The following is a 19,280-nucleotide window of genomic DNA, read 5'->3' as shown; positions in this document are numbered from 1 at the left end:
ATGGCTACCTGTCTGGCACTCAGGTATCAGGATGCCAGGGATTATCCCTCAGGCAGAGGGGCTGCGGAGGAGCTGAGCTCACATGTCTATAGGAATTTCTGAAGTTGTCCCAGTGAGCCAGTACATAGGTACATTGATCAGTGAATTCCTACATTTGGTATCCTGCAGCAAAGGCCCTTTGACTAGATAGGAAGAAACTGTGATGAAGTGTTTTGTGGGGACAAATCACACAAGTCACAAAAGCGATTGTGCTGGTTTTGGTATTGGGCTGCATGTGCATGAGATCTGCTGGAGGGGCAACCCCCCTCAACCTATACATAAATTCCTGCAACACCTTTCTCAAAGAGATTGATAATTTTGGCATCCCTAACGTCTGCTGGGATCTCTTCTCTCTCCCAGATTTTTTGATGAGCGTGTGAAGTTGTTGTGTAAGTTTAGTTCCACCCACTTTGAAGACTTCAGCAGGTATCCCATCAGGTCTGCTGGCTTTGTTGTTTTTCATTTGATGAATGTTGTTGTTTGGTCATTTAGTCACTCTTCGTGACCCCCTGGACCAGAGCACACCAGGCCCTCCTGTCTTCCACTGCCTCCCGCAGTTGGTCAAATTCATGCTGGTAGCTTCGAGAACACTGTCCCACCACCTCGTCCTCCATCGTCCCCTTCTCCTTGTGCCCTCCATCTTTCCCAACATCAGGGTCTTTTCCAGGGAGTCTTCTCTTCTCATGAGGTGGCCAAAGTCTTGGAGCCTCAGCTTCAGGATCTGTCCTTCCAGTGAGCCCTCAGGGCTGATTTCCTTCAGAATGGATGTGTTTGATCTTCTTGCAGTCCATGGGACTCTCAAGAGTCTCCTCCAGCATCAGAATTCAAAAGCATCCATTCTTCGGCGATCTGCCTTCTTGATGGTCCAGCTCTCACTTGCATACATCACGACTGGGAAAACCATGGCTTGAACTATACGGACCTTTGTGGGCAAGGTGATGTCTCTGCTTTTGAAGATGCTGTCTAGGTTTGTCATTGCTTTTCTCCCAAGAAGCAGGTGTCTTTTAATTTCGTGGCTGCTGTCACCATCTGCAGTGATCATGGAGCCCAAGAAAGTCAAATCTCTCACTGCCTCCATTTCTTCCCCTTCTATTTGCCAGGAGGTGATGGGACCAGTGGCCACGATCTTCATTTTTTTGATGTTGAGCTTCAAATTATTTGGTGCATAGCTGTGCACAGCTCTCCCAGATTTGGAGATACTGCGAGCTCATCTCTAACTCGGTTCTGCAGGCGCAGGAATCCCCTCCTTTGTTCCCAATGTACATCTTTGCTCCCCCATCCTCCTGATTGGCGGCCCCACATCCCGGGGCGGGGCTGGCCAGAGAAGGGGCGTTGCCCCGCCCGGCCAATAGGGAGGCGGCGATTTGCATGAGCCCCGGGAGGCGGGCGGGGCGCGGGCCGGCCAATGGCTGCCGAGTGCGCTGCCTGCCTGCGCTGGGCGAGTGGAGCCTGGGAGCAGCGGGCCGGGCTGGCAGCAGCGGCGCCCATGGGCGAGAAGCGGGTGCTGTGCGTGGGGCTGGTGTGCCTCGACATCATCAGCGTGGTGGAGAGATACCCGGCCGAGGACTCGGACACTAGGTACCCCCTGGCAGAGGTGCCCGGGCACCCACCACATGCCCCACGAAGGGGCCGGGCACCAGCCACTTTGGGTGCCAGGGCCATGCACGCTGCATGGCACCACTGCCCTGGGCACGCCTGGTCTCGGAGCGAGCTGGCACTCGTGCGCCCTCGCCGGCTGGGGAAAGATGCCAGGCTCCCCGCGGGCGGGCGGAGGGTCTGCCCAGGATCCCGCAGGCAGGAGCCCGGGCCATGCACGCTGCATGGCACCAGCGCCCTGGGCACTCATGGTCTCGGGCCGAGCTGGCACTGGGGAAAGATGCCAGGCTCCCCGCGGGCGGGTGGCTGGCTCTGCCTTGGCACCCGGGAGCTGGAAGGCGCCCGGCCTGGGGACGCGCCGGGTGCCAGTGGCGGGCGGGCGGTGGGCGCGCGGCTTCCCTGTCCCCGCTGAGCTGCCGGCTTGGCTCCCTTCCTTCGAGCCCAGTTGGAAGGGACCCCCGGGGGTCATCTAGTCCCGCCCGCTGCACTGCACCCGGGACAAACGGCCTTCCTTCCTTCCTTGCTTCCTTCCTTCCTTCCTCCCTGGCTGGCAGGTGCCTGTCTCAGCGATGGCAGCGCGGGGGCAACGCTTCCAACACCTGCACCGTCCTGGCCCTGCTGGGCGCCCCCTGCGCCTTCATGGGCTCCCTGGCACCTGGCCACGCCGCAGAGTAAGTGTCCCGGTGGGGGGGGGGGGAGGCTTGTGGGTCTCCTTCAGGGGAGGGTGGGCGAGGTCATGAGCCCTTTGCCCAGCACCTTGGCAAAGGAGGCAGCCGGGTGTCCTTTGGACTGGGGTCAGACTAGATGACCCGCTGGGTCCCTTTCAGCGCCACACATCTGTGATGGGCTCCTTGTCTTGCAGGATCCATCCATCCTCCTCCAGGGAAGTCAGGGACCCCAGGGTGGAAGCCAGCCTGGCACGTGGCTCTGGCATGGGCAGGACTTGGGTGCTGGTCCCATCCTCACCCCTGACGCCCTTTCCAAGAGGGGAGAGGAGGGCTGGGGAATTTCCACTCCTAGATTTTTTCCCAGGACTCTTTCCCTACTTTTAGTAATACATTGCCTTCTGACATTAATAAGTAGCACGACAAAAGAATAGCCAAGTCTTAATTTAACGAGTAAGTGGAGCCATTTAAGGCTCAGCAGCTGGCAGGTTTTGGGGCAGAGGGGCAGAATCAAAGAAGGGACCCCAAGAGTCATCTAGTCCAACCCCCTGCAATGCAGGAATTTCTGCATCCATGACAGTGGAGAATATACGTTGCTGAGTCAAACGGCAGTGAAATTCAATAAGGGCAGTGTGTGACAATTCTGTATCAATGTCTAGGACTTACAAGTGTTGAGTAGTGGTTAGAGCAGCGGTTCTCCACCTGTGGGTCCCCAGATGTCGTTGGACTACAACTCCCATCACCCCTAGCTAGCAAGGCCAGAGCTCAGATGATGGGAGTTGTAGTCCAACAACATCTGGGGACCCCCAGGTTGAGAGCCGCTGGGTTAGAGTATCAAACAGTGACCTTGGAGAGCAGGGTTCGAATCCCTGCTCAGGCATGAAGGCCACTGGGTGACCTCGAGCCAGCTTAACCGACTTCACTGTTATTAGGGTTACTCCCAAGTAAAAGGCAGCCTGAGCCTCTGTCTGTTTCCTCAGTTGTTTCCTTCACTTGCCTGGCCTCAAATTTCATTTCCTAGAACCAAAGAATTGGAGAGTGGAAGGGGCCCCAACAGTCATCCAAACCCCCTTCGATTTCGACTACTTTCGACAATTAGAAGTACTTTTAAGATACTTATATAGTACTGAGATTTTTTTACGGTATGTAAAATTAACACTACATACTTGTGAGTTTTCTTTACGGAACATGTGTCAGCTGTACATGCTGGAATCAGATCTCTGTAGATTCAGGGGGACAGAAAGTTTCTCAAATAATAATAATAATAATTTTATTTATATCCCGCCCTCCCCAGCCGAAGCCGGGCTCAGAGTGGCTAACAACAGTAAAAGTAACACAATTGACATAAAATCACAATCAATTAATTGAAATACATTCTAAAATCAATTCAGAATCAATGCCAGAAAAAAACCCATTGCTGATTTCTGACCCCACTGCTGGTTTTGAGGAGCAGGGTCAGATCCTGGTGCTGTGCTGGGCGGGTGAGGGAGAGGCACAAACCCCAAGAGGGCTCTAGTTTTCTTCCAGGCAGTGGCTGGATTTCCCTAAGAAGTTAGTCGGCTGAATTCAGCTCTGAGAACCAGTTTGAATGGTAGAACTCCAGTCTGCAAAATGGGGAGAGAATCAGCCTGGGAGAAGGAGCCCTCATCCTATTCCAGGGGGTTGGACTAGATGTCCCCTTGGGTCCCTTCCAGCTCTACCATTTTGTGATTCTATGAGATGTGGCAGGGCAGTCTTATTTAAGAAAGGGTCCATTATTAAGGGACTCTGCTCTGGGTATGTGAAATATACAGGCCCACGCACCTTCCCTGGTCCTTCTGAGCATGTGCAGAGTTCCTTTAGTCACCACACAGCTGGATTAAAGAGCAAGGGGCAGCTGCTTTCCAGGGGTGGAACATCACCCAAGAATCACGAGCCCAGACGCCTCTTGCGTTGAGAAGCTGAATGTAAGTATTTGGGTCTTGCAGATCTTGAGAAATCCCTGCTTGGACTCAGATTTTTATGGGAAGGTGAAGCTCATGCTCCCGTCAGGAACAAGACAAAGGCTTTGCCCCCATGTGCCTGCAGGAATACTCACCCAATTCCCACCTTCTCTGTGAGACACTTCTGCTCCCCAAGCAGAGATTTCGCACTCAGGGCTCAGGGTGGATTTGGGGCCCTCTTTCATGGATGGGGGTGGCGCTGTGGGTTGAACCACGGAGCCTAGGGCTTGCCGATCAGAAGGTCGGCGGTTCGAATCCCCGTGACGGGGTGAGTTCCCGTTGCTCGGTCCCTGCTCCTGCCCACCTAGCAGTTCGAAAGCACCTCAAAGTGCAAGTAGATAAATAGGTACCACTCCGGAGGGAAGGTAAACGGCGTTTCCCTGCGCTGCTCTGGTTCGCCAGAAGCGGCTTAGTCATGCTGGCCACATGACCCGGAAGCTGTACGCCGGCTCCCTCGGCCAATAAAGCGAGATGAGTGCTGCAGCCCCAGAGTCGGTCACGACCGGACCTAATGGTCAGGGGTCCCTTTACCTTTACCTTCATGGGCCAATGGCGCTTGCAGCTCCTAGCACTCTCTATCATGGGTAGGCAAACTAATGCCTGGAGGCTGGATCTGGCCCAATTGCCTTCGAAATCCAGCCCACAGACAGCCCGGGAATCAGCGTGTTTTTACATGAGTAGAATGTGTCCTTTTATTTAAAATGCATCTCTGGGTTATTTGTGGAGCATGGGAATTCGTTCATTCCCCGCCCCCCCCCCCCAAAAAAAATATAGTCCGGTCTCCCACAAGGTCTGAGGGACAGTGGACCGGCCCCCTGCTGAAAATGTTTGCTGACCCTGCAAGTCTAGGCACCAACTCCTGTTCCCAAGGAGTGGGAGAGGAGGGTCCTTAATAATACATAATCATAATAAATTTTATTTATACCCTGCCCTCCCCGGCCAGAGCCCAGCTCAGGGTGGCTAACACCAATAAAAGAGAAGTGGAGGGGAACCCAATTTAAAATACAGGTTAAAATGCAATTTAAAATGCAGTCTCATTTTAAAGTAGCCGATAAATCAAGACTGTGAGGGGAGGGGAACATTGGTTTATACTGAGTCCAAACCAAAGGCCAGGCGGAACAGCTCTGTCCCTCAGGGCCCTAGTCTCTTGGGACAGAGCGTTCCACCAAGTCGGGGCCAGTACTGAAAAGGCCCTGGCCCTAGTTGAGGCCAGCCTAACCACCTTGCAGCTTGGGACCTCCAAAGTCCTTAAGGTCCTCCGTGGGACATACCAGGAGAGGCGGTCCCGTAGGTACGTGGGTCTTAGGCTGCATAGGGCTTTAAAGGTCAAAAGCAGCACCTTAAATCTGACCCTGTACTCCACCGGGAGCCAGTGCAGCTGGAAAAGCACTGGGTGAATGTGATCCCACAGCAAGGACCCCGTAAGGAGTCTTGCCATGGCATTCTGTACCCGCTGGAGTTTCTGGGTCAGCTTCAAGGGCAGCCCCACATAGAGTGAATTACAGTAGTCAAGCCTGGAGGTGCCCGTCACATGGATCACTGTGGCCAGATGGGGTGAGAAAGGGGGTCTCCAGCCCCTCTCGCCCTCCCCACCCCTAAGGGGGCTCCTCTTCTCTGCCCACCCAGCTTCGTCCGTGAGGATTTCCAGCGCTACGAGGTGGACCTCGCCCACGTGGTGCCGCGCCCGGCGCGTGCCCTGCCCACCTCCATGGTGATCAGCAACTCCACGACGGGCACCCGGACCATCCTGCACGCTGCGAGGTGCTTAGGGTGAGGGGTCCCCCCTGCCTGGGCCACAGCCTCTAACCTCCTCTTTCTCTCCCTCCGCTGCCCCCAAGATTCATCCTCTCCGACTTCCGCCGCTGCAACGTGGACGTCTCTCACCTGGTGAGGCAAAGCCAGGGGGAGATGCCCTGCGCCATCTGCCTCGTCAACTGCCACAACGGCTCTCGGACGGTCACTCTCTATGACATGTAAGGCCAGGCGGGCAGCTGCTGCCCCCGCCCACCAACTCCCCACCCTGCCACTGGGTGGCGCCACAGGGCTCCCTCTCTTTATTATTGCCGACTAATATTTATTGAATTGGCATCGCACCCTTTGCCCAAAGACCTCAGGGCAGTTCGGGGCATAAAGATACAAGATGGGGGGGGGGGCATTGACCCAGCTTTCTTTAGAAACCGTCCCAACCCTTTTATCAATTCAATAAGATTTGTATGGTGCTTACTTTTGTAAACCACTTTGAGGGTGCCATTTTTAAAATCCAGCAGTGGACACTCGGGTTGCGAACGTGATCCGTGCGGGATGCACGTTAGCAACCTGCAACATTTGCAATCCGCAGCAGCGCATCTGCGCATGCGCAGGTTTGCAATTCGGTGTTTCTGTGCATGTGCAAAGTGTGATTTAGAGCTTCTGCACATGCGCAACCGCCCAAACCCGGAAGCAACCCGTTCCGGTACTTCCGGGTGGGTGGCACTGTGGGTTAAACCACAGAGCCTAGGGCTTGCCGATCAGAAGGTTGGCGGTTCGAATCCCCACGGTGGGGTGAGCTCCCATTGCTCGGTCCGTGCTCCTGCCAACCTAGCAGTTCAAAAGCACATCAAAGTGCAAGTAGATAAATAGGTACCGCTCCGGCGGGAAGGTAAACGGCGTTTCCGTGCGCTGCTCTGGTTCGCCAGAAGCGGCTTAGTCCTGCTGGCCACATGACCCAGAAGCTGTATGCCGGCTCCCTCGGCCAGTAAAGCGAGATGAGCGCCGCAACCCCAGAGTCGGATACATCTGGACCTAATGGTCAGGGGTCCCTTTACCTTTTACCTAACCCAAAAAAACGCAGCCTGAAGCATCTGTAACCCAAGGTATGACTGTACTGTATTTTTCCATGTATAAGACTAGGTTTTTCCCCTAAAAAATAATGTCAAAAATTAGAAGGCGTCTTATACACGGATGCATCTCCCCCCATTTTCTTAAATCTGAGTCCCCAAAAATAAGGGGTGTCTTATACATGGGGGGCATCTTATAGACGGAAAAATACAGTAAATGAGAAATAAATTGTCAAGAGATCTAGGCAAGGTGCGTGAGAGCAAAGGGGAACCTCAAGGTCACCTGCTTTCTTTCTGCCCCCTCCCCCTTCTTCTTATTCCTAATATTAATCATTAATCTCGGACTATTAACGTGCAAAGTGCATTTGATCATTAATAGTAGAAAGGTTACTTCCTTCCACTTTTCACCCTAGAAAGCCTTTTTCTTGAGCTTTTAACAGCTACACCACAAGCAAAAGGAGCTCAGTTTTGCAAGCCGATCTGCTCGGGTGCAAAGCCACAGTGGCTGGATTTCTGCTTGCCTCACAGTTCCCCAAGCCAAGCTGCCCAGCCCCCTTACTCAAATCCTCTCTTCCCATTTTACAGACTGGAAGCACTGAGGCCAAGAGGCCTCTGAGGAAGTCGGCGGCTGAGCTGCCAAGACCTCCAGCTTCCCTCTCACTGACTTTATTTATTTTAAAGCTACTTTAAAAAAATGAACCAGTTACAGTGAGGGGGAAAACTATTTGACCCCCTGCTAAATTTGCCTGTTTGCCCTCTGACGAAGAAATAACCAGCCCATAATTTTAACGGTAGGATTATTGTAGCTGTGAGAGACAGAAGAACAACAGGAAAACTGGACATAGGAAAAGTAAATAAAATGGTCTAAAACCCTCCCCTGTCCCCCTTTACACCCCCCCAAAAATACACATCAAAGTGATCATAAATGGAACTTCATTTAATTCCGATCCCTTGAGCCACACCTGTGGCCAAGCGGCCTGAAGCTTGTCTGCACCTTCTGGCTTACGGCCCGGTTCAGGGGGTAGCGGTTTGCTTGAGAAGCCTGAACCATAGCTGTCAACGTTTCCCTTCTTTTAAGGGAAATTCCTTTATTCCGAATAGGATTCCTCGCAAGAAAAGGGAAAAGTTGACAGCTATGGCCTGAAATATAGGGGCGCGGATGGCGCTGTGGGTTAAGCCACAGAGCCTAGGACTTGCCGATCAGAAGGTCAGCGGTTCGAATCCCCGTGACGGGGTGAGTTGCCGTTGCTCAGTCCCTGCTCCTGCCCACCTAGCAGTTCGAAAGCACGCCAGTGCAAGTAGATAAATAGGTACCGCTCCAGCGGGAAGGTAAACAGCATTTCCATGCGCTGCTCTGGTTCGCCAGAAGTGGCTTAGTCTTGCTGGCCACATGACCCGGAAACTGTACATCGGCTCCCTCGGCCAATAAAGCGAGATGAGCGCCGCAACCCCAGAGTCGGCCACGACTGGACCTAATGGTCAGGGGTCCCTTGACCTTTACCTTATGGCTTGAATTGGAGTTGGAATGCCGCCGCCGCCCCGCATTCCCTGAGTGGCGCCACCCAGTGGGAGAAGAGGGGAAAGCACAGCCATGCATGCCCAATAATTCTCGGCAGATTCACCTGATAATTCAGCCCAGATGCAGCAGCCAATCATCTCCCTCAATCCGTCCCTGATCTGCCTTCCTGGTCATCGCCTGGTCTGGAGGGGGGAGCAAATGGGGGCTCTTAGGGGCAGGTGGGGACAGAGGAAGGCGGGGGGGGGGGTGTTCCCTCCCCTTGCTTTTTGGAAAGCGGGATCCGGTGTTGGGAGGGGGCAGGGGCTGTGTTGGGGAGAGAAGAGGGCTGGGGAGGGGTCCCTCCTTCTTCCCCCTAGGACCCCCTGCCCAGATGGAGGCATCCACTGGACTTGATCCTTGGCCCCTCTCAGCCAGGGGGAGAAATGGCAGCTGAGCCCTGGATGGGGTTCTGGCTGGCCTTTGCTCAGAGGGCAGGATCCGCTGCTCAGTTAATCATTGAGAAGGCTCCTCTTTGAGGCTAGAGATCAGGGGGCTTGGAGCCAAGTGTTAACCCTTTGCAGTAGGTGCCTCTCCACCCACAGCACACCCCCCCCCCCCCCAGTTTTCAATCCAAGGGACTCATGGAGCAAAGAGTTTCGAATGTGGGAAGCGTCTGGCTGCTGCAGCCGGATCAGGCCCAGGGAAAGTCCTCCTCCAGGGACCTCCCGGATCCCCCAACAGGAAGCCTGCTTGGGGGGGGGGGGACACACAGTCCTTTCCTGCTGGGATCTTGTGGCAGGAAGAATTTTCTGATGTATGACAGCAGAACAGACTCCCCTCCCAAGGTGCTTGGGCAGCCATCTGTCGGGGGATCCTTGAGCTGTGATTCCTGCATTGCAGGGGGTTGGACTAGATGATCCCTGGAGATCCCTTCCAACTGGACAGTTCTGTGAATCTGCAGTCACTTGTAGCTCTTGACCTTCACGTTCTTGGTCTGGCTCCCCTTTTGAAGTTGGTGGCCATCGCTGCCTCTACAAGAGAGGAAGAAGAACGTCTCTCTCCCTCCCAGCTCTTTTGTCAACCTCTGTGGTGTCCTCATAGCCCTCCTTGGTCACCTCAAATTCATGGAGGAGGCAGGGATGCTTCTGAAGACCAGATGCTGGGAACTGTAGGCAGGGAGAGTGTTGATCCTGAGTTCGAATCCTGCTTGCCGGTTTCCCGCAGGGGTCCAGTCAGCCACTGTCAGAACAGGATCCCGGACTAGATGGGCCCCTGGCCTGATCCTGCAGGCTTTTATTATGTTCTTATGCTAATGCTTCTTCTGGTTGTCCAAATGTGAAGGTTTAGGCCACAATCGCAGAACTGTGTTGTTTGAAGGGCCATCTGGCTCACCTACTGCAATACCGGAACCTCAGGCTCAGAACAGGGGTGTAGCTAGTTGCTGCAGCACCCAGAGCGGTGGGGATGGGGCGATCCACCCAGGGGGGCGCCGCAGTAAGCCCCACACTGCTGTTTCGGGCAGCACAGGACCCCAAGCCACCATGTCACTCCCAGGAGAGACTTGTGGCTCGGACGTGCTGCAGGCCAGGCCCTGCGGTAAATTTTGGCACCCCCTCTGGGATGACACCCGGGGTGGACCACACCCTCCCCACCCCGCTTCCTACGCCCCTGGCTCAGAGGCAGCCCCTGAATAATGTTGAGTCCAGCTCTTTGGGGCTGTGCAGATCAAAGCCAGCACCATGGATGGGTCCCAGCATACAGTGGTCCCTTGGTTCTCAAACTTAATCCATTCTGGAAGTCCGTTCCAAAACCAAAGCGTTCCAAAACCAAATTGTGCTTTCCCATAGAAGGAAATGCAAAATGGATTAATCCATTCCAGACAGCAATTTAACATGAATTTTGCTATCTAACAAGACCATTGATCCATAAAATGAAAGCAATAATCAATGTACTGTACTATAAAATAAATAAGACAGTATTGTAGATGATAAAAATTAAAATCATTATTTTTTCTCACCTGCACTGATGATAGTCATTGCTTGCTTTTATCCATTTCTGCAGTCACACAATCAATCAGTCAGTAGCTGAACTGGATTCCACACAGTCACAAAAACAAATTAACCAGAAAAACCTCAAAAACAAAAACGCAAAATAAATAGCAAAAACAAAAGCGCCAAACTTAATCCGAAGTCTGTTTGACTTCCGAAATGTTCAAAAACCAAGGTGCAGCTTCTGATTGGTGCAGGCGCCCCGGAAACAATAGCTGACAGCCGTATCAGACGTTTGGCTTCCAAAAAACATTTGAAAGCTGAAACACTTACTTCCGGGTTTTCAGGGTTTAGGAACCAATTCACTACTGTACATAGAAGGGGATCAAAGTGGACATACCGCTTTGCAAGATCAGCCTTGCATCCGAGACACAGATGGACCCTCCTTGCTTTTGAGGTAGTGGGCTTCTTGATAGGACCCTGGGGGGGGGGGAAGAGGGGCTGATTATTGCCTTGATGCCCCCTCCTCACATACTTTGCGGGGCACCTGGGGTGGCCCATAGGGAGAGGGTGTCTGGCTGCATGGACCCCACCAGTTGGGCCTGGCTTGTGCTACAGTGGTCGGCCAAGACAGCAACACTCTGCTTTGTGCTTTGTAATCAATGACCAGATGGGGGTCTTCAAGTTGTTCAAATGAATAATCTCGGGTGGGAGAGGAGGCTGTGAAGGCATTTCATCTCATAGACCTTTGTACCCCCCCCCCGTCCCACCCTTCCGCCTTCTCCCCGCCACCCCCAACCAGCAACCTGCCGGACGTGACAGCTGCTGACTTTGAGCAGGTCAACCTGTCTCCATACAAGTGGATCCACTGGGAGGTGAGTGAAGGAAGCCCTTGCTGGGGAGATGGGGGGGGGCAAGAGGGAGGGAGGGTCTTCCTGAGGTGCAGGTGCCACAAGGAGTTGCCATCAGCAGGAAATGAAGACGGAAAAGTATAGGTGAAAGACCTACATTGGCTCCCAGGACGTTTTCCAAGCACAATTCACAGTGTTGGTGCTGACCTTTGAAGCCCTAAACGGCCTCAAAGGCCCAGTATACCTGAAGGAGCGTCTCCACCCCCATCGTTCTGCCCGGACGCTGAGGTCCAGCTCCGAGGGCCTTCTGGCGGTTCCCTCACTGCGAGAAGCCAAGTTACAGGCAACCAGGCAGAGGGCCTTCTCGGTGGTGGCACCTGCCCTGTGGAACGCCCTCCCACCAGATGTCAAAGAAAACAACAACTACCAGACTTAGAAGACATCTGAAGGCAGCCCTGCTTTTAATGTTGAACAGACCATTGTATTTTAACACTTTGTTGGAAACTGCCTAGAGTGGCTGGGGAAGCCCAGACAGATGGACGGGGTAATAATAATAATAATAATAATAATAATAATAATAATAATAATAATAATAATAATATCATTGGCCATTGATAAGTTCTCAACACTGGCTATTCGCACACAGAAACAGCTCTTGGGAACAAGACATCCTGTGAGCCAGTAAACACATGCAAGGATTTTGAAAACAAGGCCGCTCACTCCGCAGGCGACAGGCCAGACCTCTTTGTGAAGGGGGCTTCGTGTTGCATTTGCAGGGCCTTGATTCAGGGATGGCCCCCTTTAAAGTCTGTTGTTACCGGATCTTAGAGTTTTAGGATTATTGGGGGGGGGGGCACTAAGAGGCAAGGAGGGGCTCCATGGCGCTGGAGCTATCCATGACCTATCAGACTTCACTGGCATCACTGGATCAAGTTGATCAGTTTTGTCGAGCTAATTAAACTAAATAGTTCTTAACTGGATTTTGAATAAACGTACAATCATTCCCGTTTTGAATTTTATTGGGTTTTTCTCCCCTGTAGTGGCTGAATAATGCTTTTTATAGGGTGGGGGTCGCTGGGAGTGACTTTATGGAATCAAGGGGGCAGGGGCCCAGAAAAGTTTGGGAGCCACTGCCTATAAGTCACTGCCCTTGAGGATGCCAGCTGTTGGCCATTAACCCTCTGGTGCCCGGAGGTGTGGCATTTCCAGGCAGTCTTCATGGGCAGCCCCACGGGGAGGGCATTGCAGTAATCTAGAGCTCAGCAGAGCATGAATGCCAGGACTGCCGTGGCCACAACCTTCTGGCTGTGGGTGCAGCTGTCCTAGCCACAGAAGCTGCCTGGGATGCCAGGGCGAACTTCTGCCTCCCTCTGAGACCCACCTTCTCCCTCCCCCAGGGCAGGAATGCCTCTGAGCAGGTGAAGATGATCCAGCGTGTGGAGGCGTATAACAGGACCTGCCCGCCGTCCGACCGAGTGACCACGTCCGTGGAGGTGGAGAAGACGCGGCCAGAGATATACCAACTCTTCGGCTACGGAGACGTGGTAGGAAAGCCTCTGTCTGGGGGAGAAGCCAGGATGACGGGGCAGAAACGATACGAAAGTCTTTATTGTCATTGTCCCATACAGAAAAACGAAACTGAAAAATCTACATAAGACATTCAAAACCCAACAAGCCTGCTATCCCAGCCTGGTTAGCCCCCTAAAAACTCTGATACCCCATAATTAAATACAATATACTCCCATAGAGACTACCTTAAAGGTAAAGGGCCCCTGACCGTTAGGTCCAGTCACAGATGACTCTGGGGTTGCGGCGCTCATCTCGCTTTACTGGCCGAGGGAGCCGGCGTACAGCTTCCGGGTCATGTGGCCAGCAGGACTAAGCCGCTTCTGGCGAACCAGAGCAGCACATGGAAACGCCGTTTACCTTCCTGCTGGAATGGTACCTATTTATCTACTTGCACTTTGATGTGCTAGGTTGGCAGGAGCAGGGACCGAGCAACGGGGATTCAAACTGCCGACCTTCTGATCGGCAAGTCCTAGGCTCTGTGGTTTAACCCACAGCGCCACCCGTGTCCCAGAGACTACCTTACACTGCATTTAAAACCAAAATCGCATTTGGGTAGAAACTGTTTCTCAGGCGGCTAGTCCTAGTCTTTATAACCCTGTACCTTCTTCCAGAAGGCAGAAGCTGAAAGAGATCATTTCCGGGGTGCGCACTATCCTGCGCTATCTCTGCAGCTTTCTTATGGCACCTGGAAGCACAGATTTGATCCAAGGTGGGAAGAGGGCACCCAATTATTCTCTCCGCAGTCTTGACAACCCTGGACAGCATTGGTTTTTCCCTGACTGTGCAGCTCCCAAACCACACAGAGAGACCACAAACAGGCCCCTGACTTCAGAGCAGGAGCCCCCATTCAGGGTCAGGGCTTGGCTGCACCTCCCTGGCGCTGCCCAATGTTGCCCAGGTCCTTTGCCCCGCAGCCTCCTCTGCGCAAGGGCAAACGCCTCTGAGCACAGCAGCTGCTGCTTCTGACTCTCAGAAGAGGCCTTTGGCTGTGGAAGAGGCCTTTGCGCGGTTCCGAAGAGCCACAGGCTGGACCAGGCAGCCCTCCTCGCCCGGTGGTCCTGGGGGGGGGCAGGCTCCTCCATACTCGGGACGTCCTCCTTACATGGAACGGACTCCCTTGGAGATTTTTAAGATGGGTGGACATCTGGCAGGGATTCTTCAGTTGTGGTTCCTGCATGGCCGAAGGTTGGGCTTGTTAAAGTTTGTGGGTCGTAAATCCTTTGACCCACGGGGTCTGCTGCATCGGCACTGCAATAAATCTGATTTACAAGCACTCCGACACTTCAGTGGTGCCCATACGCTGCCACTCGCGCACTGCCACTCTTCTCAGTTGTCGGATAGTAGCAGAGTTCACACGCAATGTAAAATGGCTTAGTCTGTGTCTGTGTGGTGTCTTCAATAACTCGGCTCGACACCAGTGCTTCTATTCTATCACTCTTTACAGTGGTACCTCGGGTTACATACGCTTCAGGTTACACACTCCGCTAACCCAGAAATAGTGCTTCAGATTAAGAACTTTGCATCAGGATGAGAACAGAAATCGTGCTCTGGCGGCGGAGCGGCAGCAGGAGGCCCCATTAGCTAAAGTGGTGCTTCAGGTTAAGAACAGTTTCAGGTTAAGAACGGACCTCTGGAACGAATTAAGTACTTAACCCGAGGTACCACTGTATTTAGAAGCATACAAAACAGAAAAGAAAACCTACAGAAAAGAAAACCTTTCTGTCTCTAACAGAACTGAAACTATCTTGCTCACATTCTCAGACACTCTGCACTCAGAGAGAGCTCAGCCCACAGGAAAATGCCCGGATTATATGGGCAGTGCGCCCAGTTAAGAAGAGCGCCTCCTGGGAGTGTTAACTCTCAACTGTCCAGAACCACAACGGGGCTGGATGACCCCTGGGGGTCCCTTCCAACTCTCCGTTCTACGATTCTAAGTTCTGCTTGTGAAGCCCTGCCTGGGCTGAGCAGGACTGACCTCAGAACATGAAATGAGCTCTGCTGGACCGGCCAAAGGGGCCCATTGTGCCCAGCATCCTGTTCTCCTCACAGTGGCCAAATACCCCTAAGAACCCAGGAGTCTAGATAGAGTGCCTCTGGAACTGGAGGCTCTATCCGACCAGCCTAGCCGCTGGTCAGTGGGGATCCCACCTAGTCCAGCCTCCTGTTCTCACCGTGGCTGACCCACAAGCAGGATTCAAGCACGAGAGCAACCCTCTCCCTTGATGCCCCTGGCATTCAGAAGCATCGCTGCATCCTGGCGAGGGGCCACGGAGAGCCCCTTTCTCCCCCATAAGTTTAGCCAATCCTCTTCTAAAGCAATCCAGGTAGGTGGCCATCTTGTGGGAGGGAGTTCCACCGTCTAACACTTTGCTGCAGGAACGAGTCCTTTCTGCATCTTCCAACATTCATCTTCCTTGGGCGCCTGGGAATTCTAGTGTTACGAGAGAGGGAGACCAAGAGGAGAAGGTGACTCTGGCGTCTCTCCCCCCCCCCCCCCAGGTCTTTGTCAGCAAGGATGTGGCCAAGGCGAGGGGCTTCTACTCGGCCGCCGAAGCTGTCAAGGGGCTCCGCAGATATCTGAAGCCGGGGTAGGTGGAGACCCCTCAAGGAGAAGGGGGCAGGCTGGATGGCCTCTGGGGTGCCCCTCAGCCCACCCTCTGGCATGGGAGGGGCACTCGCGCCAACTACCATAACTAGATTTAATGCGCACTTGGCCACTGGCCTTTCGGTGCTCTGTGGAAAATGCCAAGGGGGCTGCAAAGAACTTAAGGGAGTCGCTAGGGCATGAGGCTCTTCACCTCAGGGTCGTGGGTCAACCCCATGGTGGGCAAAAAAATTGCTGCCTTGCAGGGGTTGGACTAGATGACCCCCATCGCCCCTCCCAATTCTACAGTTCTATGCAACGCTCCAGAACTGCTCCTTAGTCTTCCCTCCATCTTTTCTTTACAGAATGTTTTCATTTAACAAAATTTATCTATGCCGCTTTCCCTAAACCTTGAAGGCTCCCAAGCGGTTTGTAAAAAGATGATCTTGAAATGTTCATTTAAAATATCCATAAGTTACAGGGAACCAGGGAGAGGGCCTTCTCGGTGGTGGCGCCCTCCCTGTGGAACGCCCTGCCACCAGATGTCAAAGGAAAAAACAACTACCAGACTTTTAGGAGACATCTGAAGGTAGCCCTGTTTGGGGAAGCTTTTAATATCTGAAGGACTATTGTATTTTAATATTTTGTTAGAAGCTGCTCAGAGTGTCTGAAGTAACCCAGCCAGATGGGCGGGGTATAAATAATAAATTATTATTATTATTATTATTATTATTATTATTATTATTATTATTAGAGCAAACATTAAAAATGAGTTACATTTTTTAAAAAAATAATTATAAAGCAACTTTTGACACTTGGGGTTTCTGTTTTTTTCGGAGCCACCTTGTTTAAAGTGGTTGTAAGTTGTTTTACGTAGTGCTTAATCTGTTTTCCAATGCTGCAACCTGCCCTGGAACCTTAGCGTGAAGGCTGGATATTATTATTATTATTATTATTATTATTATTATTATTATGCAATTCTTCTTGCTAAAATGACCTGTGAAGCTGGTCTGCAGGATGGGACGTCATCATCCTGGCTGTTGGGACCGGGCGGACCCCTCCCCAAAGCTCCCTCTCCCTGGGTTGAACCAAACAGGCCCTGTTGAGCCCAGCTCCCTTGGGAGAAAGAACCAGGCCTTTTGGAGGTGGGGAGGGTGTTTTGGGGTGCCCCCATTTTCTGGCTGCCCCCATCCCGGCACCTGCGGGGTCTCTGTCCCAAGGCTAAAGGCTCCTTCCTCTTTCTCCTCCCAGAGCCACCCTGGTCTGTGCCTGGGCTGAGGAGGGGGCCGACGCCATGGGGCCGGACGGGGTGCTGGTTCACTCGGACGCCTTCTCCCCCGAGGTGGTGGTGGACACCTTGGGTGCTGGGGACACCTTCAACGCGGCCGTGATCCTGGCCCTCAGCAGGGGTGAGTCGCGGGGGCTTCTCGCCTCCTCCCTGTCGCCTGCATGTCCATATCTCCCCTTTGTGATCTGTTCTGCAACAAGCTCATCAGACACAGGATCTACGGAGAGATCTCTGGGGGTCTGCAGTAGATCACCATCGCTTCGGACTTTCTGTCAGTTTTAACTGTAGGAGCAACAAAGAAGATTGCCCAAACTTGCGCTCTGCAAAGAAGGAAGGGGGTTTTTTGGTGTGGGGAGACCAGGACCGGAGTTGGGGAAGGAAATGAGTCTCTTGCATTGCAGGGGGTGGGACTAGATGGCCTTCAGGGTCCCCACTTACAATTCTATGATTCTATGAACCGTGTGAGGCAGCAGCAAGAAAAGCAGATGCTAATCTCAGCAGATCTAGTGCCCAGATCAAGGGAATTCATAGTACCCAGTGGCACCAACTTGGACCCCAGATTATGGGTGCCCAGCGACATGCGCAACATAACATGACGTCGTGACGTCATGACGCAGCGCTTGGGAGCCCCAGAGGACTTCCAAGGCCCTGCGAGGCCCCAGACATCATGGAGGCCCTGCCATGCGGGCGCTGAGCACCCACAAGAAAATTGTAGGTGCCCAGAGCCCCCTGGAGTTGGCACCAGTGATAGTCCCACTGTTCTGCCTTGGTCAGAGTCCTGTGCCCAATTCTGGGTGCCACAATTTAAGAAGGATGTTGGCAAGCTGGAAGGTGGGCAGAGGTGTGGAAACCAAGCCTGATGAGGAACAGTTGGAGTTGGGTATGTTTGGCCTGGAAAAGAGGAGACGGAGAGAGGAGAGCCATCTTCAAATATCTCAAGGGCTGTCACATGGAAGATGGTGCAAACTTGTTTTCTCCTGCTCTGGAGGGTAGGACTCGAACCCATGGCTTCAGTGACAAGAAAGGAGTAAGTCAGGTGGGGTGGGAGGGGCGGAGGTGGGGGCTGATCCTTCCATCTGCTGCCCCGCGGGATGGGCCCAGCAGAACCCAGACTCGGGGCCCCGGAGCCCCTGGCCTTAGAGCCACGGGTGCAGATCCTTCCCTTTGCGCTACACCTCTGCACAAGGAAAGCCCACGGGGAAAGGATCTGGGGGTCTTGGTGGACCCCAAGCTGAACCCGAGCCCAGAAGGTGATGCAGCAGCAAAAAAGACCAGTGCCATTCCAGGCTGCATCTGCAGAAGTCGAGGGTCCAGATCAGGGGAAATCAGAGTCCCACTCGATTCTGGAATATCGTGTCCAGTTCTGGGCACCACAATTTAGGAAGGATGTTGACAAGCTGGGAGGTGGGCAGAGGAGGGAGACCAAGATGATGCAAGGTCTGGAAACAAAGCCTTATTAAGAATGGTTGAAGGAGCTGGGTATGTTTAGTCTGGAAAAGAGGAGACTGAGAGGAGATAGGAGAGCCATCTTCAACTATCTGAAGGGCTGCCCCATGGTTCCTGCCTTGCAGCAGGTTGGCCTAGAGAACCCCTCTTTAATTCTATGACTCTGGGACTGTGAGTTCAGTTCTGGCATCCCAAATTCCTGGGGCAGCTGAGCATGGACAGAGCATGTCCCTTCGTTCTTTGCTGTTCCCCCTCCCTCCTCTGACCACAACTTTGCGCTTGGTGGATCTTTGGCTTCTTAGCAGAAAAAGAAGTAAATCTTGCAAGCCCTGAATTCTGCCCGCCCCTAAATGGAGCCTGGGGTGAGGGGTCGTGGTGGGGAGAGTTCTTGCCGCCTGAACCCCGGGGCACCTCTCTGCCTCAGAGCTCAACTGACCCCTCTCTCCCCCCCCCCTCCAGGGAGACCCCTGGCCGAGGCAATCACCTACGGGTGCCAGGTGGCCGGCCGGAAGTGTGGTGTGCACGGCTACGATGGGATCGTGTGAGCTGCAAGCGGCAAGCCACGTCTGCCCATCTTTTCTGGGGACCTTCATCAAGCCGTGGGCCAAAATCACACAACCCCCCCTGACTCAGCGAGGAACAAGCGTGCTGCTTCTCTGAAAGGTCCGGAGGGGCTGGGCAGCCAAAGCCCGTTCTCTGCTCTGCCCGGGCCGCCCTGTGTGTCCCGGCTGGGCCTGGATCTGGAGAGAGAGAGAGAGAGAGAGAGAGAGAGAGAGAGAGAGAGAGACTTGCCCACGTTGCCTCTTTGCAAAGGCTGATCAATAAAACGCTTGGACCAGTGGCCTCTGTGTGGAAGCCCTACCTGTGTGGGCTAGGGTGGGGGGCAGGATGGAAAGGGCTGGCCTGCCCCAGATATTTTATTTACCTCTTGCATTTATATTCTGAGCTCTGGGTGGCA

At 53.3% G+C, this 19,280-nt stretch overlaps 2 protein-coding genes across 5 annotated transcripts in view; one reads left to right on the top strand and one right to left on the bottom strand.

Annotated features, from left to right (window-relative positions):
• The window catches only part of LOC114595005 (cGMP-dependent protein kinase 1-like), a 52,450-nt gene extending 41,201 nt beyond the window's left edge, over window positions 1–11,249 (bottom strand). The window contains exon 1 of the mRNA XM_077926689.1: window positions 10,614–11,249. The gene's annotated coding sequence lies outside the window, so the exon portion shown is untranslated. The remainder of the gene's footprint in view (window positions 1–10,613) is intronic.
• Window positions 1,489–19,163, top strand: KHK (ketohexokinase). 4 transcript variants are annotated; one of them, XM_028725343.2, is made up of 8 exons: window positions 1,489–1,617; window positions 2,190–2,306; window positions 6,121–6,255; window positions 11,387–11,459; window positions 12,833–12,979; window positions 15,504–15,592; window positions 16,840–16,997; window positions 18,782–19,163. In XM_028725343.2, the coding sequence occupies exons 1-8, from the start codon at window positions 1,526–1,528 to the stop codon at window positions 18,865–18,867; spliced, it is 897 nt and encodes a 298-aa protein (XP_028581176.2). In that variant the 5' UTR covers window positions 1,489–1,525; the 3' UTR covers window positions 18,868–19,163. The 4 variants fall into 4 exon arrangements, with proteins under 4 accessions (XP_028581176.2, XP_028581177.2, XP_077782818.1 ...); XM_028725344.2 differs by lacking the exon at window positions 6,121–6,255 and adding an exon at window positions 5,909–6,043; XM_077926692.1 differs by lacking the exon at window positions 2,190–2,306.
• The last annotated feature ends 117 nt before the right edge of the window (window positions 19,164–19,280 follow it).

Source organism: Podarcis muralis, chromosome 3 (assembly GCF_964188315.1).
Source record: "Podarcis muralis chromosome 3, rPodMur119.hap1.1, whole genome shotgun sequence".
NCBI lineage: Eukaryota > Metazoa > Chordata > Lepidosauria > Squamata > Lacertidae > Podarcis > Podarcis muralis.
Note: the sequence above shows the minus strand (reverse complement) of the source record. Positions and strands in the feature narration are given on the sequence as shown.

What these genes read in the sequence shown, in the direction of transcription:
- KHK (XM_028725343.2), top strand. Translation starts at nt 1,526, where the DNA reads ATGGGCGAGAAGCGGGTGCTGTGCGTGGGGCTGGTGTGCCTCGACATC. An exon ending in GCCGAGGACTCGGACACTAG is followed by an intron (nt 1,618 to 2,189) that starts GTACCCCCTGGC and finishes CCTGGCTGGCAG; the next exon opens with GTGCCTGTCTCAGCGATGGC. An exon ending in TCTTCGGCTACGGAGACGTG is followed by an intron (nt 12,980 to 15,503) that starts GTAGGAAAGCCT and finishes CCCCCCCCCCAG; the next exon opens with GTCTTTGTCAGCAAGGATGT.